General features: G+C 49.3%; 1 protein-coding gene across 1 annotated transcript; it reads left to right on the forward strand.

Annotated features, from left to right (window-relative positions):
* Window positions 1-168: 168 nt before the first annotated feature.
* Window positions 169-27189, forward strand: TMEM91 (transmembrane protein 91). The gene is made up of 4 exons (XM_083516011.1): window positions 169-736; window positions 18368-18862; window positions 24917-25060; window positions 26402-27189. Exons 2-4 carry the CDS (start codon window positions 18449-18451, stop codon window positions 26558-26560), a joined length of 717 nt encoding a protein of 238 aa, XP_083372137.1. The 5' UTR covers window positions 169-736; window positions 18368-18448; the 3' UTR covers window positions 26561-27189.

The raw sequence follows: 27189 nt of genomic DNA on the forward strand, positions 1-27189 counted from the left end.
TCTGGTCTCTCTTCCTTATATCAGCCAGCTTGGCGTGGAGGGGGGGGTCTTAAATTGCAAAGACGTGCCCACAGGGAGGGGTGTGTTTTTAAAAGGGGGGTGTCTTCCTTATTATTCTTTTGCCACGCAATCCATCTCTGCGAGGAGGCGAGGCATCTGCCTGTGTGTGGCTGTCAGCTCGCAGACAACCCCTCCCCTCCTCCTCCCCCCTCCTCCATCCAGATCTGGGGGTGGGAAGGAGGGAGAGGAGGGGGCCACCGCATCTTGGCAGCAGGCGCACAGCTGCTCCCGGAGCACTGGATGGCAGCCTTGCTGTAGGCGACTGCCTTGGCACCGCGCAGAAGGCAGAGGAGCCGGCCAGCCACCACGTTGGAGGGGACTTTCTGCCTCTCTCTTCCTCCTCTTCGTGCCACGGGTCCTTCTTCTTCGTGGCAAGCCTTGGGGAAGCCGCCACAGATTGCCACAGATTGGCAAACCTAACCCTTAGCGCTGAGGGTGGCAAAGGGCATCGTGCCAGGCTCACCACAGGAGTTCTTGAAGGGACCCTGGCATTTTTGGAGAGGAGGAGGGTCTGCGTGTTGTGGCTGGCACCCAAGCCGAGCAACTCTCTCGCTGACCGGGCATCATTGTGTCTGGGCTGGGCAGAGATGGGCACCCTTTTGCAGAGGATGCAGCCCGCGGAGGTATGGAGGGTGGCAAACAGGTGCTTGCCACGGGGACGCTGGCAGTGAGCACGGTAAGGGTCTCTATTTCTCTCTCTTTCTCATGTGGACTTTGCCAACCCCACCACCCTCTCAGCCTGGGCTACCCAGGTGGTGCCAACCTCCCTGACTGCAAGTCTTCATCAGATCGTAGAATAGGGACCCCAATGGCCATCTAGTCCAACCCCCCCTAAGGAGAAGCCCAACGCCAATCCTCTTGCCCACTCTTATCCATCCCAGATTTGGAGTGCCCCATTGGCCCTGGATTTTGCCCCCCACCCCCCCAAAAAAAACTTGGGGGTTTTTTTGCCCTCCTCGCTGCTCTCAATTCTAAATCTGCCATATGAAAGTTGAAGAGAGATTCTCTCTGACTCCCGACAGCCGAGCCGGCGAGATGGTGGAATTAATGAGATTAAGCTTGGCGGCGAAGCGAGGGGGTAACTGGGTGAAGCCGGAGTCCCTCTGGACCAGGGCATGGCTTCTTATGGTGAGCCTTGGGTACCCAAGAGGACGAGCGTCCCAGGGCGATGGGCAGGGAGGCAGACAGGTGGCTCCCGCTCCACTTAACGCCCCTGAAATGGCACAACCCCCCGAGAGGTCACTGAGCCCCCTAACCCTAGCCTCTGTCTTATTGTTGTGCGAGGGGGCGAGAGAGAGGGGTCGGGCCAGGAGCGCGGGGAGCCGAGCGCATCTTTAGAGTCTCGGGGAAGCGTGCAAAGGATTTGTGAAACAGAGTTGGCCAGAGGGTGGGTTTCTTGTGTGTGTGTTTTAAAAGGTTGCCAGCCCCTGGTGGCAAGAGGATGCCCCTTTCCCGGCTCCCAGCTTGGGGACATTCTCTCCTACTCGCCAGCCCAGGGATGGAGAAGGGATGCATCATCCCCGAGTCTTTACACAGCAGGTGTGTGGGCTGGAAAACCGAGGGCAAAGGAACCAGAGCTCTCTTTCTCAAACACACACACACACAGAGAGAGAGAGAGAGAGAGAGAAAGAGAGTTTCTTTCTTGTGGGAGCTCTAAGCAGGAAGGAGGAAGGAGATCGATAGAGACCATCAATGTGCAAGGAAAGACTGCTGGGGATTTAGCTCCTTTGTGGGGGCTCACCCATCGCTCCTCCTGTGTCTGTGGCTCTCTGGAAAGAGGGGTTCCCTCCCCCCCCCCAGCTACCTCTCCAGATCCTCTTTGGATTCTTGAGAGAAAGGGCCCAGGGAGCAAAACAAGGTGCAAGGATATTGAAAGGGATCGATATGGAGAGAGAAGTGGCGATCTAATCTAGTATTTTGCTGGCCAGCTGGTGCCTCTCTGAACCTCACAGGCCCAAAGACCCAGCCCTTCCTTGCTTGTCCCCCGCCACCTGGCATTTAGGGGTATACTGCCCTTGTACATTGAGGTTTCTCTAAGCCATCACGCCTTATATAATTACAGCTGCAGATCAACTGCTGTGTTCTGAATTATTATCTTTTCCATTCTCATTTAAAGGCATCTGAAATAGCTGCCATATTCAGACTCTGGGGCGACGACTTTCTTAAAGATAACAGTGCATTGCATGAATGAATTGTCCGTTTCCGGGAAACTGCACATCAAAATAAGCTTGTTTTTCTCATGCGAGGGGTGAGGAACTCAGTCCCGGTACAGCTTCCCTTGCCCCAAATGTACACTCGGTTTCCCTTTCGCACGTAACGCCATCCCCACGTGGCAAGCATCAAAAGTGTCATCGGGCTGAGTCACAAACGGATGTCTTTGATTAACCCCAAGTTGATCTGATGCAGAATAAGCTTCCTCCACTCTTCTGTGACTTACTGTATAGCTTAATGTGTTAGGGGAACGACTCTGTGGTATCATGTTCCCGTTAGAACCCGGGAAGAACAAACGAGCGAATTTCTCGCCCCCGTGCGTGTGAAAATGGACATTCTCGTGGGGTCCCCATTATGTAATGTGCGGTTGTGACGAAAACAAGTGCATTATCTAAGCACACTCCTTTCAGATCCAGGGTCGATTATGACTCCCTGCCGGCCAGGAGTGTGTACAAAATGCAGCAAACCTGGGTTGGTTTCAGCACAAGGTGTGAAACGGCCCTACAGTTCCATCAATAATTTTTTTTTTGGGGGGGGGGTCCCTGATCTCTGGCGAGTGCCAAAACGGAATGCCCAGTTTATATGCTAATTCTGGAGCTCTGCCTGGTTAATTAAAACACTTGTTTTATTTGCTTCCCCCTCACCAGCAACAGGCAGTGAAAGAGAAAGAGAGAAAGAGATGCTTTGGCTGGGAAGAAATAATAGAACCCTGCTGGTTTTTATGACGTCGCTGATTTTCCCATTTTTGCTCTATTTTAACATTTGCCACCGCAGCTCTGATAATTGCGTCTCGAAGGGTGGTATGGAAATCCGAAAAACACATTAAGTGGTCAGTGATGCCTTCGGGCAAGCGATGGACGCCATGAGCAAGCCCAGAAATTCGGCAATCGCGTTTAATCTCCTGGGGGAGCAAAAATGGGTCTTTATGACTCATTGATCCCCTACCCCAAACCCCTTCACTCCTTGGCACACACGGCTGAAGATGGATTATGGGATGTCTATGGTGGCTTGGAAAAGGGACGCGGGTGGCGCTGTGGGTTAAACCACAGAGCCTAGGGCTTGCTGATCAGAAGGTCGGCGGTTCGAATCCCCGCGACGGGGTGAGCTCCTGTTGCTCGGTCCCTGCTCCTGCCAACCTAGCAGTTCGAAGGCACACCAGTGCGAGTAGATAAATAGGTACCCCTCCGGCGGGAAGGTAAATGGGGTTTCCGTGCGCTGCTCTGGTTCGCCAGAAGCGGCTTAGTCATGCTGGCCACATGACCCGGAAGCTGTACACCAGCTCCCTCGGCCAGTAAAGCGAGATGAGCGCCGCAACCCCAGAGTTGGCCACGACTGGACCTAATGGTCAGGGGTCCCTTTACCTTTACCTTTACCTATGGTGGCTTGGACACCCAAACTAGCTCAATCTAGCCCATCACCTGGGTATCATGGCACAACAGGTGCTGAACCACATTGGGTACCCAGGAAGGCTAGTTTTACCCCCCTCCCAACAGCCCCAAAGAATCCATATCTAGTAGGACGCTATCCCTTCAGGCTCACCTTTGCTCCATGTGCAAAACCTGTGCGCAGCAACAGCACAAGAAGAAGAGAAATGTATGCATGAAATCAAACAGGGAGGGCTGAACATGTGTGTCTATTTTGCTTGCACATATAACAAAGCATCGTTTGGGCTTCAGCTTTGGACCGGTGGGAATCTGTCCAATTAGGCCCCTCACCACCCCCTCGCATATTGCTGTCGATTTCAACCATATGTGCATGTCATCGGGGAGAGGAGAAGGAGGGAGCCGTTTCCATGAAACCCGGAATGCGTTTCTTTATCGACCGATGAGTATATTTCTCATTCGGCTGAAACATATGGTGAAAATCAGGCTTTGCAAATTCAGCGGCCCGGTCAGGATTTGAACACATGGCTCCTCGCGTTTGGAACGAGTGCTCCAGTCACTTGGCCACCTCCGGCCTGGGGCAGATCCACCAGTTTCTGCTCTGTACATGAGGAATCCAGAAAGCCACAACCTCCTAGGCCTGTGGCTCACCATTGGCCATGCTAGCAGAGACTGATGGTCTGCGATAAACAGAATAATTGGCCGAAGTGCTTCATTTCCGAGATGCCAGTGGCTGGTGTTAAATGCCAATACTTTTATAATAGTTGCCCTGTGGCCCGAAGCCTTTTGCCAGAATTCTAAGGGACGTAGGAGCTACGTCTGATTATTTGGCACTCTGCACATGTTCAGATGCCACAGCTCAGCAGCAGAGCACATGATTTCCATGGGCAATGTTCCAAATTCAATCCCTAGCACTTCCCTGGTTGGGCTGGGGGAGACTGACGATCTAAATGTTTCATAGGCAGCTTTGCTTGCTTCATGGCATCAGGGTTCAGTTTATATGCCTTGAGTAGAAAACAGGTTCCGGGGCAAAATCCTGGCGAACCCTGATGTGGCCTTAGGCAGCAGTGAGAGACCTGTGGTCCTCCTGGCTCCCAGAAGACCCGGCCAGCAAGGCCAATGGTCAGGAAGTGCTCGAGGCAGTGCAGTGCAATGGTTAGAGTGTTGGACTGGGACCTGGGAGGCCGGGATTCAAATGCTGACACTCAGCCATGTAGCTCACGGGGTGATCTAGGGCCAATCGCTGCCTCACTCAGCCTCACAGGGTTTGTTGTGGGGATTAAATGAGGGGAGAACCACGCACACCGATTTGAGCTCTTGGGAGAAAAAGGGGGGATATAAAAGCAATAAATTATAGTAAGGATGGGAGACCGAGTCTAGCAGATATCTGGAGGGGCACAGGTATTTCTCACACAGAGCCTAAGGTCCAAACTTTGGTGTCTTCGGTGAGAGCCAGCATGGGGAAGGGGTGGGAAGACTTCAGATTAAACCTCACTTTAGGCTCAGCCCCAAAGTTAGGCAAACCCCTCTTCCCTCAGCTTCTCCACTCTCCGCCCCACTGAGCTGCACTTTGGGGTGGAGGTCGTATAACAACACCAGCCTCCTTTATTGAGCAGCTTGATATAATGTAGGTTAATGGCTTGGTGGCAGCTAGCGGTTAAATAGAGCCTCTCTCTTCAGAGGCACTCTACCTGTGATATCCCCAGACGTTGGGGATAAACAAGAGGGCTGTAGGGCTGTAACTCTCATGACTGAATAAACCAGGGCTCTTTTTGGATGACTTCTCTCACCTGCCCCAGCCACAACCTCCGGACGTTTTCGGGTTCCTAACCCATGCAGCATGACCAATGATCAGGGATGATGGGACTTGTAGTCCATCAATATCTGGAGGGTCAAAGGCCATCCAGCCTTGGTATAAGCTATCATCCTCCCTTACACCGAGTCAAAGTCTTGCTCCATCTAGCCCAACATTGCCAGCTTGGGCTGGCAGCTGCTCTCCAGCAGAAACCTCCCCTTTCACGTGGACCCTGTTCCCTGTTATTTAAGTGGATGTACCAGGACGCGGGTGGCACTGTGGGTTAAACCACAGAGCCTAGGGCTTGCCGATCAGAAGGTCGGCGGTTCGAATCCCCGCGACGGGGTGAGCTCCCGTTGCTCGGTCCCAGCTCCTGCCCACCTAGCAATTCGAAAGCATGTCAAAGTGCAAGTAGATAAATAGGTACCGCTCCGGTGGGAAGGTAAACGGCGTTTCTGTGCGCTGCTCTGGTTCGCGAGAAGCAGCTTAGTCATGCTGGCCACATGACCCGGAAGCTGTACGCCGGCTCCCTCGGCCAATAAAGCGAGATGAGCGCCGCAACCCGAGTCGTCCGTGACTGGACCTAATGGTCAGGGGTCCCTTTACCTTTTTTACCAGGGGCTGAACCTGCCGGGACTCTTCTGTCCCCAAAAGCATGTGCCCTGCTGCTGAGCAAGGCTTTCACACCCTTGCTTCTGGGCTTCCCAGAAAGCGTGTGGCTGCCCTCTGTTGGAAACAGGACACTGGGGCTTCGCTGGATGCTTAACTGAAACCCAGCCGGGCTCTTCGGCTCTTCCTAGGAGCGCTTGGAAACATGTTCTGCAAATGCTTAAGGCCTCAGAACTGTTATTTCAGTTACTCTGATCCTGACCCCACTGTGTGGCTCAGGAAAGTGCAGCTTGCCTACCTCCCCGTGTGGGGTTAGGAAGACAGGGAGCATTCTGCCAATTTTCTCCCCCGCCATCCAAGCCGGGGAAGAAGATAAAAAGCTGAATCTCTTCTCCTCGCTTTCTCTGTGCCGCCTCTGCTTTGGTGAAGCGGCAGTGATTCATGGGCATTCGCTGGCACCGCCATCCAAGTACAGTCAGGACCAAGATCTCTAGGGACTTGCTTTCATCCTCCTCCTCCTCTCCATCCCAAAATAATTTCCGTTGATGTACGGTTTCCCAAGAGAGCGAGGCAGCGCAGATGCGTGAAGACACTCTGATTTAATTTAACCGGGAACTCGGGACGTTGGCAGGAGATTCAGAGCAGGAATGTGGCCAGGGTTGGGAGTTCGATTCCAGCTCCTAGGAGGAGAAGGGATGCTCAGTGGGTAGCGCAAGAGGGGGCCGTCATGTGACGGGAGCCTTGGGTTCAAAGCCCAGTGAGTGGGAAGGGAAGATCAGTTTAAGAGGCTGGTGAGGTGGCAGAGCAGGCAAACAATTTTGCTTAAGAAGATTAATTTCCAGGGCTGCTTCTCCCCCCCAGCCCCCAGATATGGTCCCATGTTATGGTCTGAAGGCAAATGAGGCTCCCACCTCCCTGGTTGTGGGTCTGGTTGGTGCCTAAATGGGAGATGACAATATTGGAGACTGCATTTATATTATATTTTACAACCCACCTTTTTCTCCAAAACAATCATGGTTCTCCCCCTCCTCATTCAATCCCCCACAACAACCCTGTGAGGTAGGTTGAGGTGAGAGGCAGTGTGACTGGCCCAAAGGTCACCCCGTGAGCTTCATGGCTGAGCACGGATTCGAACCTGCTCTCCCAGGTCCTCTAACCACTTCACCACACAGACGTGTGTGGTGACTTGGGGTCCCGTAATGGAAAGCAGCAGGACACAAACACAATGAATGAATTTGCTAGTTACTATGTGATGTTGTGGGTGGCGCTGTGGGTTAAACCACAGAGCCTAGGACTTGCCGATCAGAAGGTCGGCGGTTCGAATCCCTGCGACGGGGTGAGCTCCCGTTGCTCGGCCCCTGCTCCTGCCAACCTAGCAGTTCAAAAGCACGTCAAAGTGCAAGTAGATAAATAGGTACCACTCCGGTGGGAAGGTACGGTAAATGGCGTTTCCGTGTGCTGCTCTGGTTCACCAGAAGCGGCTTAGTCCTGCTGGCCACATGACCCAGAAGCTGTACTCCGGCTCCCTCAGCCAATAAAGCGAGATGAGCGCCGCAACCCCAGAGTTGGCCACGACTGGACCTAATGGTCAGGGGTCCCTTTACCTTTACGTGATGCGAAGACGGAGGGTGTCTTTCCTGCTTTTGGGTCCCCCCCCCAATTTCTCCTTGGCCCTGTCTTCCATACAACTTAATGGAGACAAGTCTGTGCAACTGGGAATGGGAAACTTCGATCCTTGGCATAAGAATCTGAGATTGGGTAGGAACTTCATTATGTCTAATGCTATTTTCAAAGTGTTGGTGCTGACCTTTAAAGCCCTAAACGGCCTCAGTCCTGTATACCTGAAGGTGCATCTCCACCCCCATCGTTCAGCCCGAACACTGAGGTCCAGCACCGAGGGCCTACTGGCGGTTCCCTCACTGCGAGAGGCCAGGTTACAGGGAACCAGGCAGAGGACCTTCTCGGTGGTGGCACCCGCCCTGTGGAACGCCCTCCCATCAGATGTGAAGAAAGTAAACAACTACAGTAGAGCCTCGGGTTACGTTACCTTCAGGTAACGTAACTTTCGGGTTGCGAACGCAGCAAACCCGGAAGTGTATTCTTCCTGGTTTCGCCGTGCGCTCATGCGCAGAAGCGCTCTATCGTGCCGCACACATGCACAGAAGCAGCGCCTCTACTTGCAGATTTTTCAGGGTAAGTACAGACCCCTGGAATGAATTACATTCATATCCAGAGGGTCCACTGTATCTGACTTTTAGAAGACATCTGAAGGCAGCCCTGTTTAGGGAAGTTTTTTAATGTTTGATCTTTTATTGCTATTATTATTATTCTGTTGGGAGCTGCCCAGAGTGGTTGGGGAAAATTCCCCATATCAGACTCTGATGCCCAAGAGAGAGAAGGGGAGATTCCGTTAACCTCTTGAAGGATTTCCCAGTTAGGATGGAGGCCCAGTAACAAAACTGCTGCTCTGTGCCGCCTGCTTAGTGGGTTAGGTGATACTGAGAACCAGAACACAGGAGCACAGAGACCGCCTGCACTGGCCGGCAGCGGCTATTCAGCGTTTGAGGCAGGAGCTCTGTCTAACCCTTCTTAGAGACTGCAGGGATCGAACCCAGACCTTCTGGGTGCTCTGCCACTGCGCTGCAGTCCTCCTTCCGGCAGAAGTGACTCCTGCGAGTTCTGGGCTTTTAGCACCCTGGTTTCCCTTTTCAGTTTTAAAGAAACCAAACAAACAAGCTCGACAGATCTTGGCAAGGCTGTGGCGCACTGCAGGTTCCCCACGTCAGAGCCAATGTTGCCAAACAGAGCCGAGATCTTTCGATGCCAACATGCGCTTGTTTGAGCACTGAGGGAAACGTTTCGTTCCCTCTCTTCAGAAACACTCTCTCTCTTCCTCAGAAGGCATTCCCTGGGTTGCGTGTCATGTGGGAACTGTCTCCGAGTCCTGCAGTCCCTGCGCAAGTGAGCCGGCAGCATCCTTTGTAGCAATCTTCTCTTGTAGAGGGTTCCTTCCTCCCCCCCCCCCCCAGTATTATTTTAATATTTTGTTGGAAGCTGCCCAGAGTGGCTGCGGGAACCCAGTCAGATGGGAAGCGTATAAATAATAAAATCATTATTAAATATTAAACGTAATCTGTTCCGGAAGACCGTTCAAGTTCCGAAACGTTCGAAAACCAAGGCACAAAGGGCAGTCTGCAAATTTAATAGAGAAAATTGAGAAAAAGAACACATACACTCAGCGGAAGCCGTTCAACTTCCGAGGCATGTTCAAAAACGGAAGCATTTACTTCTGGGTTTGCGGTGTTCAAAAACCAAAACATTCATCAACAGGAACGTTCAGAAACCGAGGTACCACTGTATTATTATTACAGTGGTACCTCAGGTTACATACACTTCAGGTTACATACGCTTCAGGTTACAGACTCCGCTAACCCAGAAATAGTGCTTCAGGTTAAGAACGTTGCTTCAGGATGAGAACAGAAATCGTGCTCCGGCGGCAGGGCAGCAGCAGGAGGGCCCATTAGCTAAAGTGGTGCTTCAGGTTAAGAACAGTTTCAGGTTAAGAACGGACCTCCAGAACGAATTAAGTACTTAACCCGAGGTACCACTGTATTGTATGAAAAAGCAGGCAGGTCAAAGCAGAATGCAAAATAAACCCAGAGCCATGGCTCCAAAACTGAACCAATCCTAGTCTAGTCGCTACTCTTGCTTGTTCAGGTTTACGCACAAAGATTTAGCCAGGCTGGTCAGTTTCATAGAAAGTCTGGCTTTGAACCCTGATGTTGAGAGAGCACAAGGAAACTGGATCCCCATCTCAGAGTCACCATGTTGGGCAAAAGATTCCTGCGTTGCAGAGGGGTTGGGCTGGATGACCCTGCAACTGCCATCCTATGATTCCTGTGGAATGAGAAATATTTCCTCAGAAACCTCAGATGAGGGAGGAAACCCTTAATGGAATACAAGACAAGGGACTCTGAGGGGGAGATAAATCAGGCAACAGGAGGGTTTGGAGGAACAGAAGGTAAAGTAATTTGTCAAGCTTCACAGTAGCCGTCATAATGGCTATAAACCGTACAACTGAAGCAGATTTACTATTCAATAAATTTTTGTACGGTGCTTCATAAAACCCGTACAATTCTGTACAGTGGTACCTCAGGTTAAGAACTTAATTCGTTCCGGAGGTCCGTTCTTAACCTGAAACTGTTCTTAACCTGAGGTACCATTTTAGCTAATGGGGCCTCCCGCTGCTGCACGAATTCTTTTCTCATCCTGAAGCAAAGTTCTTAACCCGAGGTACTATTTCTGGGTTAGCGGAGTCTGTAACCTGAAGCGTCTGTAACCTGAGGTACCACTGTATTCTGCTTCAGTTTTCTTTCTGCTCTGTATGTCACTCTCAGTACACTGTCCATATTTCTGCCAGTAAGTTGGGATGAAGATATACAGTGGTGCCCCGCAAGACGAATGCCTCGCAAGACGGAAAACTCGCTAGACGAAAGAGTTTTCCGTTTTGGAGGTGCTTCGCTAGACGAATTTCCTATGGGCTTGCTTCGCAAGATGAAAATGTCTTGCGAGTTCCTGCGGGGGTTTCCCCCCCCTTTTTCTAAGCCGCTAAGCTGCTTAACAGCTGATCCGATAAGCTGATAAGCCGCTAAAAGCCGCTAAAAGCCGCTAATAGCGCTAGTAGCGCTAATCCGCTAATCCGTCAATGGGCTTGCTTCGCAAGACGAAAAAACCGCTAGACGAAGAGAATCACAGAACGGATTCTTTTTGTCTTGCGAGGCACCACTGTACAAAGGACCTGGCCTGGTCTCCTTAAATCCAGAATGAATTCTGACTCCATCCCTATCCCCCAATTCTCTCTCTCTCCCTCTCCCCCCCTCTCTCTCTGTCATGCATACACACACACACACACACACACACACACACACACACACACACACAGTCTGGGCTCAGGATCCTGGCTAGATCAGGCTACAGTCCCATCAGCCCATTTTCCTTCTGACTGGTGACCTGACACAAATTATCAAGATAAATTTGACCCATCGTTTGTGCAAGTCAAGTAGACCAAATATGCCATTTAATGGAGCCAGGGCTGGAGAGCAGCTCAGTTTGGTGCCGATGACTGATCTCCAGCTGCGCGAGATCTGGTCGCGTGTGTGTGTGTCGGGGTACGCGAAGCAGCATGCCAGCTTCTGAGTCACACACAGCTCTTTGTCAGGCAAAAGCGCATGGGAGGAGCTGAGCTCAGATGGGATCAAAAACGTACAAAAACAAAGCATGCGGAAACCCGTGTAGATAATGCCCTTTCCATGTGGACGACGTTTTTGCTTACCTGCAAATTTCCAGAATCGTGGTGCAGTGCCTAAGAGGCCGAGGTACCATTCAGGAAGCCCCCAGTGCGAAACTCGCCTCTGTCGTGTGCGCAGTAGGTGGTTTCGAGCCAGCCACTCTTAACTCTCTCAGCCTCAGGCTGCAACATAGGGCATAATACTACCGGTCTACCTTACAGGGTTCTTGTAAGGATTACAACTGAAACAGCTATGGAAATGTTTAACATTATTAAGACCAAGGCTCCCTCCAGACGTTCATTCATGGTTATTTAATAATAATAATAATAATAATAATAATAATAATAATAATAATAATAATAATTTATCCCCCGCCCATCTGGCTGAGTTTCCCCAGCCACTCTGGGCGGCTCCCAATCAAGTGTTAAAAACAGTACAGCGTTAAATATTAAAAACGTCCCTGAACAGGGCTGCCTTCAGATGTCTTTTAAAGATAGGATAGCTGCTTATTTCCTTCACATCTGAAGGGAAGGTGTTTCAAAGGGCGGGTGCCACCACCAAGAAGGCCCTCTGTCTGGTTCCCTGTAACCTCACTTCTCGCAATGAGGGAACCTCCAGAAGGCCCTCGGCGCTGGACCTCAGTGTCCGGGCTGAATGATGGGGGTGGAGACGCTCCTTCAGGTATACAGGACCGAGGCCGTTTAGGGCTTTAAAGGTCAGCACCAACACTATTTGTGCTGTTGATGGCATCAGGGCCTGTTCTACACGATCCTGCTTTCACGCAATTTTTTTGGTGTGTGTGTGGAGCGGGCAGCTTGTCTCGTTCCCAATCATTTAAAAAGAGTGATTTGGAGTTCTGCATTACGCCTCTGTGCAGAGCATTAACTGCTGCACATGTTTGGCTGAGCAATCTGTTCCTGCTATGGAAATCCCATGTGCGTGCACCGGATTTCACGGTGCGTGGCTTTCTGAGTTGGTGGGAGCCCTGACAGGAATTAAAAAAGGACAAACTCTGAATGTCTCTTCCCATACAGCGACTACAATTGCGTGATGGCAGTGTGCCACCAGAAAGTGCCAAACGCTGTTCTTTTTCAGTCGACTGCTGTAGGGGTTGTGTAAAGGTTGCAGATGGGGGGGGTAGGGGGGTGGAGGCATGAAACACCAGCCAATTCTAATGAGCCACAATAAGCAGAGGAATATAGCCTGCATACTTCCCAGGCCTCCTCCGATTTAAGCCGATGTTACTTACGAATAATCCCTCATCACCATTTCAATATTCCCACTTTTTGTCGTCCAAATTTGCCTGCCACTGCGTCTGAAGTCTCGGGGCTTAACTTAAACCTTTTAAAAACGGCATTCTTATTTATTGCGTTCATCGGTTGCCTTATACAAAAGAAAGAGCCTCAAAGCAACGTGGCAAGACAAACTGCGGCGAATGAAAGCAATTTTTAAAACAAAAAACCAGGAAAAAGTAAAGCTGCAAACAATACACGATACATAAAATGCTCACCCGGCAACCTATCAATAAAGTGGATTGTTTGGTCGATAAAGCAGACTCCCAGTGCAATGTGGTAAAAAACACAGCATATGGATTGACATCTTCAAGGTATTTATCGTCGCAGCTCATAAACAAGTTTTCAATAGACTTTCCCCCCTGCTCTCTGTCTTCCAAAGGTGATGGTATAAGTCTATTTCCAATGGCACCATCAGGGCAGGACTTTGGGGGCAGAGGCCCAGGCCCCCCACTCAGCAGAATGACCAGGGTGTCCCCCAAACACTGCAGGGCTGGCTTCCCACATTTCAAAGTAAACAGAGGAAGACCCATTGCTATTGAAAAAGAGGGGCTCTCCATTTCAGACCATTAAGTCCAGAAACTGGGCTGTATCCAATGATCTGTGTGCTAGTGTGTGACAAGAGTTTTGTGCTGGGCCCGGGAGTAACCCGTGAAACGCGGTCCAGGACCGGTCCAGAATCCAAATGTTCCGCTGGGAGACAGTCCAACAGGGCCAAGGCAGGACACAAGGCAGGAAACCAGGCAAGGATAGGTACAGGATCTCAGGCAGGATCTAGCATACAACAATGTTGCTCCCACAACCTGGGGCAGGGTCCGACAGCCTTTTATCTTTGTTGGGGTAACGGCTGGTCCTGATCCCCCGGTGACTCACCTCCCTGTTTCGCCCAAAGGCAAACACTCCTCCTGCAAGTACAGTGGTGCCTCGCAAGACGAAAAGAATCCGTTCTGTGATTCTCTTCGTCTAGCGGTTTTTTCGTCTTGCGAAGCAAGCCCATTGACGGATTAGAGGATTAGCGCTATTAGCGGCTTATCTGCTGATCGGATCAGCTGATAAGTGGATTAGCGGCTTAGAAGGGGGGGGAGGAAAAAACCCCCGCAGGAACTCGCAAAGCATTGTCGTCTTGCGAAGCAAGCCCATAGGAAATTCGTTTTGCGAAGCACCTCCAAAACGGAAAACTCTTTCGTCTAGCGAGTTTTCCGTCTTGCGAGGCATTCGTCTTGCGGGGCACCACAAGGTCTTTCCTTCTCTCAGACCTTCGTCTCTGCAGCTTGGGAGACGTCGGTGGGTTACTAGACCCAGAGGCCGCCTCAGTCTCCCCTGACCCAACCAGTAGCAAAGCAGCTGTAAGTGATGGCCCAGCTGAAGACAATGAAGTAATCCCCGCATCTGGAGCCAGGGCAGGCTCAGGCCTCTGACTTGGCCCAGCTGGTGTTTGTTGCAAGGGAACCTGTGCAGACCGAGTCTCCTCTGGTTCCGAGTCCCAGGCCATCACAAGTTTAAAGGGAGGGCGACAAAAGAATCCAACTCAAAAGTTGTGCCAGCAGAAGTTTGTTGCACAATATCCAATTCTTGGTGCTCAGCAGCTGGTTTTTGCTGTGCAATCAGTTGCACGACAATCTTGGGCTATGTACCTGTGTTTTTCCTTCAGCAAGAACTTTCTGCCATCACAATTCAGATACCGCTTAGTGACGTTAATTTAGCACCGCATTCGCTAACAGCTCTCTGTTGCCTAAGTCCATCGCTGCCTATTTCACCCAAACAGTAGCTGAGACAATGTCGCTGTTTCTGAATTGCTGCCATCTCAGACTGCCGGTGCGGGCTGACGTGTGAGAACGTTGTACAAAAATAAAATATAATCTGCACATTTAAGAATACAGATGGTGTCAGGGGGGCAAGATTAGGGTAACCTTCACTGCGACAGGCTGGTTTTTTTTATGTGCATGGATTGAAAAATAATCGTACAGAGCACTCAAGTGAACTCCACCTACAAGCCAAATGGCACATCCCAGAAATTTATGTACTTCCTCAGCTTCTGCTTATGAGAGCCGAACCCCAGCCATAAATAAAAGGGTCTATATGAAAGCAATCTAGGAAGTCTGGAACATTCATCTTAAATTCCACTTCACACTGATAAAGCATTTTTTTCCTGCCGTCGCCAAACTTAGTGTTATCTCTACATCCTTTGACAAAATGTCCCTTTATAGTATCCAGCAATTCCTTCAACAAGGCTTCTTGTGAATCTGTTCCGAAAGTTGCAGATAAAATTAGCAGGAAAACAGCTTTGCATCTCTAAAAGTCACTATCTCGCATCAGCCTGCATGTACGTTTTCAGCCAGAAGGATATCAGATGCCAGTGAAGTGGAACTTTAAACAGATTTTCAGAACCAGCGACTTCTGCAAAGCACTGCGTTCGCTACCTCTGATATATATCTATACAGACAGATAGGTTTGGAAATACAGAGATACAAATGGACTTGCTCCAAGTTTTCTGTCCCAACTAACTGGTTCACAAAGAGTGGGGTGGGTTTTGTGTCAGGAAAGGAGTCTTGCAGGCAGCTGAGAGGAGCGGATGGCTCTCTAAACCAGGGGTCAGCAAACTTTTTCATCAGGGGGCCGGTCCACTGTCCCTCAGACCTTGCGGGGGGCAGGACTATATTTTGGGGAAAAAATATGAACAAATTCCTATGTCCCACAAATAACCCAGAGATGCATTTTAAATAAAAGCACACATTCTATTCATGTAAAAACATGCTGATTCCTGGACCGTCTGCAGGCCGGATTTACAAGGCAATTGGGCTGCATCCAGCCCTCAGGCCTTATTTTGCCTAAAGGTAAAGGGACCCCTGACCATTAGGCCCAGTTGTGGCTGACTCTGGGGTTGCGGCGCTCATCTCGCTTTATTGGCTGAGGGAGCCGGCGTACAGCTTCTGGGTCATGTGGCCAGCATGAGTAAGCCGCTTCTGGCGAACCAGAGCAGCGCATGGAAATGCCCTTTACCTTCCTGCCAGAGTGGTACCCATTTATCTACTTGCACTTTGACGTGCTTTCGAACTGCTAGGTTGACAGGAGCAGGGACCGAGCAACGGGAGCTCACCCCGTCGTGGGGATTCGAACTGCCGACCTTCTGATTGGCAAGTCCTAGGCTCTGTGGTTTAACCCACAGCGCCACCCACATCCCTTAGTTTGCCTACCCAGGCTCTAAACAAAGAGATTTCCTAAGCCTCAGGGCAGTGGAGGAGAAAATTCTCTAACTTACAGGGACTCAGTTTCACACAAATTCAAGGGGCTCGATTTGGGTTCGGAAAACAGCAGAATGAGGAGAAATGGCTCTTCAACAACGACAACACCTATTATCTCTGCACAGTATTTTGAAGTTTTCAGAGCATTTAATGTAAACCATCTTCTGCAAGCCAGTGTAGTGCAGTGGTTCGTGCGTCAGGCTAGGACCTGGGAGGCCAGGGTTCGAATCCCCACTCAGCCATGAAGCTCCCTGGGTGACCTTGGACCAGTCACTGCCTTTCAGCCTCACCTACCTCACAGGGTTGTTGTGATGATTAAATAAGAACGGGGAGAACTACATTTGCCACCTTGAGCTGCTTGGAGAACAAAGTGGGATAGAAATGAAATAATTAAGACATTAGTGCATCCGCCCTTATTGTTTTAGACACCTCCTGATGAAAACTTACCTGTTTAAGCCAGCCTATCTCGATGCATTATTTAGTTGCCTGTATTTGTTTTAAAGGGGACGCGGGTGGCGCTGTGGGTTAAACCACAGAGCCTAGGGCTTGCCGATCAGAAGGTCGGCGGTTCGAATCCCCGCGATGGGGTGAGCTCCCGTTGCTCAGTCCCAGCTCCTGCCAACCTAGCAGTTCAAAAGCACATCAAAGTGCAAGTAGATAAATAGGTACCACTCCGGCGGGAAGGTAAACGGCATTTCCGTGCGCTGCTCTGGTTCGCCAGAAGCGGCTTAGTCCTGCTGGCCACATGACCCGGAAGCTGTACGCCGACTCCCTCGGCCAATAAAGCGAGATGAGTGCCGCAACCCCAGAGTTGGTCACGACTGGACCTAATGGTCAGGGGTCCCTTTACCTTTACCTTATTTGTTTTAAAAGTTTTACTGATTTTTATCTTTGTTTTATGGTTTTAAGCCAGTGGTTTCCAAATCTCTCTCCCCAACACCCATGAGCGTAACCAGGATTTTTGTTGGGTGGGGGGCGCCAAAGTTGTTGAGCTTTCTTTAGGAGATCACCCCCCCCCCAAGTTGTTGAGCTTTTTTGGCGAAATCATGGGTGACTGTACTCCCCATTAGCGGACATTACAGGGGGCAGACTTTGGTTGGGGGGGGGAGGTTTCTCTGGGAGGGGGGAGAACCTCAGTTAATTGAGTACTTTCAATGCTTTTCAAAAAAAATTGTGGATCTGCCCCCCCAGGCCCGCCTTGGCTATGCCCATGCCCCCCCATGCCCCCCCACTTGAAAACCACTAAGGGTCTTAACAGATCCATCATTACTGTTGCAGCAATCGTAATACACTGCACTAGACGTTGTATGATTCTTAATCTTCTTTTTACTGCTTCTTTCATTTTATTTCTCATAGGTTGTATTCATTGTATTCCAATTTGGAATCCGTCAAATACAAATCACAATACAATAGAACGCAATCTGTAAGAAATAAAAGCAGCAATTAAAATACAATTTAAAAATCAATACGAATATTGAACAAGACAGGTGTGTTCTCTCCAGCCTTCAGCCACAGACAAGATGCAGGCCTCCTGAACGAAGGATGTGGATCACAAGTTTGGTATCTCTTAACTATACAGTGGCACCTTGGTTCTTAAACTTAATCCATTCCGAAAATCCGTTCCAAAACCAAAGCGCACTTTCCTATAGAAAGTAATGCAAAATGGATTAATCCGTTCCAGACTTTTAAATACAACTCTGAAAACAGAAATTTAGCATGAATTTTTATTATCTAACGAGACCATTGATCCATAAAATGAAAGCAATAAGCAATGTACTGCAGTCACACAATCAATCAATCAATCAGTAGCTGAACAGGGTTCCACACAGTCACAAAAACAAAAGAAAGAAGCCTCAAAAACTAAAACGCAAAATAAATAGCGAAAATAGACCTCGGCGTAACACTCAGAACAGAAGCTTAACACTCAAAACGAAAGGGTACCACTCAAAACGGAGCACGTTTGGCTTCCGAAAAAGAGTTCGCAAACCGGAACACTCACTTCCGGGTTTGCAGTGTTTGGGTTCCAAGTTGTTCGAGTGCCAAGGTACCACTGCAGTTGTTTGGAGATGGGTTGTGGATCTTGGCTTTATCTGTTATTAGTGTGCCTCTCAAGAGAGCTTTTTGGTGCAGTGATGTGTACATTTCCCCCCTATATACGCATTTTTCGCTCTATAAGACGCACCAGACCACAAGACGCACCTAGTTTTTGGAGGAGGAAAACAAGAAGAAAAAAAATATTCTGAATCTCAGAAGCCAGAACAGCAAGAGGGATCGCTGCGCAGTGAAAGCAGCACTCCCTCTTGCTGTTCTGGCTTCTGGGATAGCTGCGCAGCCTGCATTCGCTCCATAAGACGCACATACATTTCCCCTTACTTTTTAGGAGGGGAAAAGTGAGTCTTATAGAGCAAAAAATACGGTAAATAAGACATAAAAGGCTCTAAACGCTTTGCTGTTTTTTTACTTGCTTGTTTCGCAATCGCTCCCCAAGCTAACTGAAGCGAGAGACTCACTCGGCCTTAACTGACAGCGAGGAGAAGAGGGCAGCCAGAACCTTCCGCCTAGGGGTGCTATGGAGAACATCCATGAACTGCAGCACCCACTTCTGGCAAAGTCCCCCGGGAGAGCCACCCTCCGGGGCGGAATGCTGAGTCGGGTTGCCCCCCAGGACCACTCTGGACTGCTGTCCCATCACATGCCCCCTAACCTCTCCTGGCTCCAGCCCGGACCCCACATCCTTCCCAGTCAGCTCCTGGACCCTAGCAGCCTGCAGAGGACAGTCGAGCCCTTCTGCACCCCGGAACCGACCCTGTACCCCGAGCTGTGGAAATCCAGCAACCCCCAAGGGTGGAAGAAGAAAGATTATATCGAAACCGCCTTTGGAGACAGCAAGGAGGCCGGGGAGCTGCCAAGGAAAGTGCCTCTGGAAAAGGACATCCACACCGTCTGCTACGAGGTGGGCGACACAGAGTCTCCGGACCTCGAGGTAAGGGCTGGGGCTCGAGGGGGGCTTGGCCGAGGGGCCTCAAACGCAGGGAGTAGAAGCTTGTGGCTCACCTCTTGCGGAAGGAGGTGTCAGACCCGTTCCTGAACCGCCACTGCTGTCAGTAGCAAAAGGCACCAATTGTACCGTGGCCAATCGGCATAGCTGTCGACTTTTCTTGCGAGGAATCTTATTCGGAATAAGGGAATTTCCCTTTAAAAAAGGGAAACATTGACAGCTATGCCAATCGGTTGCCCAAATGGGAAGCCCAAGTAATAATAATAATAATTATTATTATTATTATTATTATTATTATTATTATTATTATTATTTATTATTATTTATACCCCACCCATCTGGCTGGGTTTCCCCAGCCACTCTGGGCGGCTTTCAACATAATATTAAAATACATTAAAAGCTTCCCTAAACAGGGCTGCCTTCAGATGTCTTCTAAAAGTCTGGTAGTTGTTGTTCTCTTTGACATCTGGTGGGAGGGTGTTCCACAGGGAGGGCGCCACTACCGAGAAGGCCCTCTGCCTGGTCCCCTGTAACTTGGCTTCTCGCAGTGAGGGAACCGCCAGAAGGCCCTCGGAGCTGGACCTCAGTGTCCGGGCAGAATGATGGAGGTGGAGACGCTCCTTCAGGTATACAGGACCGAGGCCGTTTAGGGCTTTAAAGGTCAGCACCAACACTTTGAATTGTGCTCGGAAACGTACTGGGAGCCAATGTTGGTCTTTCAGGACCGGTGTTATGTGGTCTCGGCAGCCGCCCCCAGTCACCAGTCTAGCTGCCGCATGCTGGATTAGTTGTAGTTTCCGGGCCACCTTCAAAGGTAGCCCCACGTAGAACGCATTGCAGTCTGAGCAGGTAGTGTCAGGAGGAGAGCTTGGGTATGGATAGCATTGGCTGGTGTCCATTGGGACTGGTGGAGCAGGAGGCCCAACGTCAGCCACAAACGACAACCAAAGGTAGACAAGAGCCAACTCATTCCCTGCTGAATTCTGCAAGGGTGTCGCTGAGACGACCAAATTCTGGACCCTCCAATCTCCCATGGTGCCAATAAATAAACAAACAAACAAAGGACCGCTCCACATGACCCTGACTCAAACACCCTGCACAAGCACTTTGCAATACAGTGGTTGCCTCAGGTTACATAGGCTTCAGGTTACAGACTCCGCTAACCCAGAAATAGTACCTCGGGTTAAGAACTTTGCTTCAGGATGAGAACAGAAATCGTGCTCCAGCAGCACAGCGGCAGCGGGAGGCCCCATTAGCTAAAGTGGTGCTTTAGGTTAAGAACAGTTTCAGGTTAAGAACGGACCTCCGGAACGAATTAAGTACTTAACACGAGGTACCACTGTAGAACCAAAGTTAATTTCCCTTCCCATCTCTCTTTCCCCACAATGGCAATAGTGTCTCATACCGAATGTATGAAAAAGACTATAGGAATTGAAAGTGGAGGTGCTATATGTACACACGTACACACACACACACACAGTTTAATAAAAACTAATTTAAGGAGAAGGAAGCTGGGAAGTATCATCACCACCTGGACAGGTTATAAGGAAGAAGGTAGACTGGGCTCCCCTCGGACCAGAACAGAAGCGGACAGTTGGCGGTGCTTACTATTAAAAAGTTTGCAAGGTGTTTTTTTAGATAGGGGGAAGTTGAGAGAAGGTAAGGGGCATCCAGCTGAGGGGGTAGGTAGTTATTCAAAGCCACGATAACAGAAGCTCAGCTGCTGAGCATAGGAAGCAGCAAATCCACACCTTGGGCCGGCCCTCCCATTAGGTAGGGTGAGGCATTGGCACCGATTTCCAACGAGATCTCGCAAGATCTCGCCGAAATCACACGAGATGGTTAATGAGTGAGCCAGGTTAATGAGTGAGCCAGGAATCTGTTAGAAGCAAAGGAGCTCCCTTCTAAAAAATGGAAGTTTTTTTTTCTTTTCATTTTTTCCATTTTCTTTTTTTTTTTTTTTACCAACAACCAAAACACAAACAGTGAAAAACCCCAGGCGGCTGATACATTGGGTATACATAATCAATAATAACATACTCAAATCAACCATATGTACAATTCTATATACCTTAACACTCCTCCCTCCACAAGGTTTATTTAACTTTTAACATTTTAATTGCCCCAAATTGTTCAAACCTACCCAAATAATCCAATATCTTCTCAAACCAATCCTCCTCCTCAGTGACCTTAAACCCTTTCACTAAAAATGGAAGTTTTATCCAAATGAGAACAAAACAGAACGTAAACTTTCACGCAACAGACAGACAGATGGGCCATAGGAGAAGCGAAAAAATAATTTCAGGAGCATATTGCTAAAACATGAAGGCTACATTCAGGCGACATTTTATTCTGTCTTCCTGATACTCCCTTACCTGTACAGTAGACTTTTGCATTACATGTCTGTTGACCTTTGCTGTCATGTTCTGCTAAGCCTACTGGGGCGAACAAAATTTAGCCTGACATGGCAGTATATAGGTTCAAAGACCCAACAGGTACCGTATTGCAAACGGAATATTAGAAATTGGGGCAGAAATGCTAGCATTATAACCAGCAAAACTAATTTTGGAAAATATTTAAGTGCATCAGAAACAGCAAACTAGCCAGGAAGGGAAGTTGGACCATTAGAAGACAAGTAAAGGTGCAAAAGGAGGATAAGGAGATTACAGGAGAGCTGAATGACTTCTCTGCTTCTCACTATGGAAGATTTAGGTCAGATACCTGTGCCTGGACTGATTTTTATTTTCCTGAGTCTGAAGAACTGAGGAAAATAGCGGTGACAAGAAATGCCATTCTAGACTTTAACTGACAAGTTAAAAAATAAACAAATCAACAGGCGTGGATGGTGTCCGCTCAAGAGTTTGTGAAGAGCTGAAATGCGAAATTGCGGATCTCCGAAGGGGAGTATTTGACTTGCCATTAAAACCAACCTCATTCCTTCAGTGCACACTTTTACTCTCTCCTAAATATGGGTCCTGGGACGCGGGTGGCGCTGTGGGTTAAACCACAGAGCCTAGGACTTGCCGATCAGAAGTTCGGCGGTTCGAATCACCACGAGGGGGTGAGCTCCCGTTGCTCAGTCCCTGCTCCTGCCAACCTAGCAGTTCGAAAGCACGGCAAAGTGCAAGTAGATAAATAGGTACCACTCTGGCAGGAAGGTAAAAGGCGTTTCCATGCGCTGCTCTGGTTTGCCAGAAGCGGCTTAGTCATGCTGGCCACATGACCCGGAAGCTGTACGCCGGCTCCCTCATCCAATAAAACGAGATGAGCGTCACAACCCCAGAGTCGGCCACGACTGGACCTAATGGTCAGGGGTCCCTTTACCTTTACCTTAAATATGGGTTCTATTGCATTTCATATAATGAGGGGGAGAAAAAAACCCTCTGTCCATTCTCTGCACACCAAGCATGATTTTAGTAGCCACTCCAGAAGCAGAGAGCCAGAGCAGGATGTTATGGAACGAATGCATCCATTTGGATCTGCACCTGGTTAACAGGAAGCATAGTGTAGGAATAAATAGACAGTTACCTTAATGGACGGGTGTAGAATACCTTCAGATTGGTATTGGGACTTTTTCATAAACCATCTAGAGCTAGGAGTGGCCGTTTTTGCTGATGGCGAGAAAAGAGTTCGGAGTCATTAAAACGAAAGGGATTGCAGACGGCTATAGAAAGGATCTCTCCAAACTGAGGGAACGGGCAGTAAAATGGCAAATGCGGTTCAGCGAGTCAAACAAGCTGGATTCTTTGTTTGTTGGCAGGCAACGATAAGCAGTTACGTCGAGCAGCATTAAAGCATCGAGAAGTTTAAAGGGTTAAAAAGGCATTAGAAAGGAATTAAAAGCCTATAAAGACCAAAATAACACACACAAAAAAGGCACCAGTCTTGCAGGTGCTGATCCTGCGGCTGCAAACGCAATTCAGTGTAAAGTGTTGCACGTATATATGTTGGGGCTATCTATCTACCGTATTTTTCGCTCTATAAGATGCACCCGACAATAAGGCGCACCTAGTTTTAGAGGAGAACATGAAAAAAAATATTCTCTCCCTCTCTGCACAGAGCCCCTTCAGCCAAGCGAAGTCAGGAGAGCAAGAGGGATCGGTGCGCACTGACCCCTCTTGCTCTCCTGGCTTCAGCGAAAGCAACGCGAAGCCGTGGAGCCTGCATTCGCTCCTTAAGATGCACACACATTTCCCCTTACTTTTTAGGAGGGGAAAGGTGCGTCTTATACAGCAAAAAATACGGTATCTAATCTATCTATCTAATCTTAATTTCACATATACGCTCATGGGTTCTGAACTGGCAATGCCTGACCTTGGGGTTGTGGTGGATGGCTTGTCGAAGATGCTGGCCCAGTGCTCAGCAGCTGTGAAAGAGGTTAATACCATACTAGGGATCATTAGGAAAGGAACTGAAAACAAAACTGCTGAAACCGTGATGCCATTGAACAGATCTATGGTGTGGCTGCATTTGGAATACAGTGGTGCCTCGCAAGACGAAAAGAATCCATTCCGTGATTCTCTTCGTCTAGTGGTTTTTTTGTCTTGCGAAGCAAGCCCATTGACGGATTAGCGGATTAGCGCTATTAGCGGCTTTTAGCGGTTTTCATCGGCTTATCGGATCAGCTGATAAGCGGCTTAGCGGCTTAGAAAAGGGGGGGAGAGGGAAAAACCCCCGCAGGAACTCGCAAAACATTTTCGTCTTGCGAAGCAAGCCCATAGGAGATTCGTTTTGCGAAGCACCTCCAAAACAGAAAACCCTTTCGTCTAGCAAGTTTTCCGTCTTGCGAGGCATTCGTCTTGTGGGGCACCACTGTACTATGTTATATGACCTCAGAAAGGGCACTGCAGAGTTGGGAAGGGTTCAGAAAATGATCAAAGGGAGGGAGCGAGTCCTCTAGGAGGAAAGTTTGCAGCATTCGGGACTTTTTAGCGTAGAGAAAAAGTGAGCTAGAGGGGACAGGACGGGAGTTTATAAGATGATGGAGGAAGCGGATGCAGAAAAGCCTTTTCTTCCTCTCTCATAACACAAGAATTCGTGGACATCCAATGAAACTGAAGTAGTAGTAGTAGTAGTAGTACAGTGGTACCTCAGGTTAAGAACTTAATTCGTTCCAGAGGTCCATTCTTAACCTGAAACTGTTCTTATCCTGAAGTACCACTTTAGCTAATGGGGCCTCCTGCTGCTGCCGCACCATTTCTGTTCTCATCCTGAGGTAAAGTTCTTAACCCGAGGTACTATTTCTGGGTTAGCGGTGTCTGTAACCTGAAGCGTCTGTAACTCGAGGTACCACTGTAGTAGTAGTAGTATATTATTTATACCCTGCCCATCTGGCTGGGTTTCCACAACCACTCTGGGCAGCTCCTAACAGAATATTAAAAACACGATAAAACATAAAACATTAAAACTTCCCTAAACAGGGTTGCCTTCAGATGTCTTCTAAACGTTGGATAGTTGTTCATTTCTTTGACATCTGGTGGGAGGGCGTTCCACAGGGCGGGCGCCACCACCGAGAAGGCCCTCTGCCTGGTTTCCTGTAGCTTCACTTCTCACAGTGAGGGAACCACCAGAAGGCCCTCGGCGCTGGACCTCAGTGTCCGGGCTGAATGATGGGGGTGGAGATGCTCCTTCAGATATACTGGGCCGAGGCCGTTTAGGGCTTTAAAGGTCAGCACCAACACTTTGAATTGTGCTCGGATGGACAAAACAAAGCACATCCTTACAGAGCACATAAACTATGGAACTCCCTCCCACTAGAGACAGCCTCATGGAGGCTAATCAACATCTATGAACCACACGGACTCAGCTTGGCCTCAGCAGTTGGAAGCAGCAATGGTTCTGACTACCCGTTGCTGAAAATGGCAGGAAGGGAGAGTGCAGTTGCTCGCAGGCTTCCCAGAAGAGACGTCTGGTTGGCTACTGTGAGAGCAGGATTGGCCATTGACCGGATCCAGCCGGGCTCTTCTCCTATTATTGGCGTTCGTTCGCCAGACCTCAGAATGAACGAAGCCAACGCTTGCTCTCCCCTTCCCTCCCTAGAATGACTCCTCAAGCGACAGCGATACGGAGAGCGAGAGCAGCTTCTCCATGCTGCTGCCGCAAGATTACCTGGGCCTGGCGGTCTTCTCCATGCTGTGCTGCTTCTGGCCACTGGGCATCGCTGCTTTCTACCTGTCCCAAAAGGTGGGTGTCGCTGAGCAGGGAAAAGCTCGCAAAGGGGGCAGGTTTAGGATAGATGGGTTTAGGATAGATGCTATACTGGAGTGGATGAAGTGAATGAAGTTTATATATAGCTGACAGACAAAAGAATCGGAAGTTCTTTAGCATCTTAACATCTCTCCTCTTTTCTCTCCAATTCTTTTTCTACTCCTTTTTCTTTATCTTTTCCTTTTTCTTTTCCTTCTTTTCTCTCTCTCTCTCTGCCTCTGGATTAATGTTTTAGTTCGGACAAAAGGCAGCGTTCAACAACACACTTTGCATTTTTCTTTACAAACCCTAATAAAATTTATTAGATGGAGAACAGGGCTGGTTGCAAGCTGCAGAAATCAACATATTATTAATATTATTATTATTATTAATAATAATAATAATAATAATAATAATAATAATAATTTATTTATTTATTTTTTATTATTATTACTTGCCACCAAACACTTGGTTAGAGAGACGTTATTTGTCTAAGTTCTCTGAATTGTACAAGAGCAAGCAAGGAAGGAAAGGGGGTGTTGGGAATGTGAGATGGGATCCTTGCCGCGAGGAGCCCAGAAGCAGCAGTCAAGAGCTTGCAGAGCCTGTGCATGCCATTTGGTGCATCATGTATCCAGGAGCGTAGGAAGGGGGACAGCAGGGGCGGTCTGCCCCGGGTGTCATCCCTGAGGGGGGTGACAAAAAGGCACACAGCAGGGGGCTCTCCCCACCCCCCTGGGTGCACGGCATGGCCGCCACTCCTGGTGCCCATGCAACTGTTGGGAAACTGTGTGAGTCAATTAAGGTTTGGCAGACAGCCAGAAGGCAATCTGAAGGAGTACGTCTGCCTGGTGATAACAAAGACATGGAGACCGCTCCCTGATTGGTCAAGCTCTCTTAAGGGAATGATAATTAATGACCTACTAACTGGGAGTTCAGTGTTCGAGTTCAGAGTTCTGTGTCAGTGTAGGAGTTGTGAGTCATGTATGAGAGAGCAAGCTAAAGATCTGTGTTCTAGTCCTGTAAATAGTCCACTGTATATAATAAACACCTAACTATAAGTTCCTGGTTCCTGCTTCGTCTATCCTGTCTGCAGCCAAGTCGCCAATTGCTTCCATGGATTCTGCGTTTACTCTGCTAGGTCTGGATAAGGTCCTGCAACTAGTCAGAAAGTTGCGAAGCACCAATAGGTTTTACCATCAGCAGCTAACACTGAATGTACCGCAGGCCACATTACCTTAAAACAATAGCTACAGTCTTTGCCAAGTTCTAGGCTCAGGAACTTGAGCCCCTGCAGTTGCCTTTCCCGATACTAAATCCGCTGCCTTTTCTCCCCAGACCAACAAGGCGTCTGCCAAGGGTGACTACCCGGGAGCGTGGACGGCCTCTCGCCAAACCTTCGCCTTGGCTGTCTTGTCCATCATCCTCGGCATCTGCACCTACATCGGAGCAGTGGTGGCGCTCATCGCTTACCTGTCCAACAAGGCCCCAACCTAGGTCTTCCTGCCCCACCAAAGCCACGCCCTCGCCCCCCTCCACCCCCAGTTGGGAGTTGGAAAGGCGTGTGCCGACATGATGGGGTGAGCACCGGTTTCCTGACGTTGATTTCGTGAACCAACCAACCAACCAACCCACCCCAGCAAAGGTGTGTGTGGAAGAACTCCACCCTTTCAACTCTCAACTCAGCAAGCCCTGGGAGCAAAGAGGATATACGGTTGCAAGAAGCAGGAACCCCAGGCTGGGAAACGGGGTCTCTGCAATGGGTCCCTCCTGGCATCAGGAGTGATGGACGGGCAGCAGCTATCGAAGCTACATCCCTGACAGTTTGGGGAGAAACCAACCCCATTGCGGGAGAAGACAGGCCCGTTCACCTAGACTGGGACAGAATTTGGGGAGGGGATTTGAGCTTCTGCTTCCAGGAAACGGGAGGCGAGGGGATTAGGTTACCTACGGACAATGGGGCACCTCTCTCTCATACCCACGCCCACCCAGGCTTCCCTTAGCTGGCTGTGTCTCTTGGTCACTTCTCCTTTTCTACAGAGGCCCTGGCCTCCACACCCAAAGGTCATGTTCTCCTTACCCCGCCCTCAATAAACTGCCAAGGCACCTCTGCCTCGTGAGCCACC

This window comes from Podarcis liolepis (assembly GCF_965112155.1).
Source record: "Podarcis liolepis genome assembly, chromosome: 7".
NCBI lineage: Eukaryota > Metazoa > Chordata > Lepidosauria > Squamata > Lacertidae > Podarcis > Podarcis liolepis.

Excerpts from the sequence above, each read along its gene's own strand:
- TMEM91 (XM_083516011.1), top strand. The coding sequence starts at position 18,449 with ATGGAGAACATCCATGAACTGCAGCACCCACTTCTGGCAAAGTCCCCC. Across the intron at positions 18,863-24,916 it reads CAGAGTCTCCGGACCTCGAG|AATGACTCCTCAAGCGACAG; the intron begins GTAAGGGCTGGG and ends TTCCCTCCCTAG. Across the intron at positions 25,061-26,401 it reads CTTTCTACCTGTCCCAAAAG|ACCAACAAGGCGTCTGCCAA; the intron begins GTGGGTGTCGCT and ends TTTTCTCCCCAG.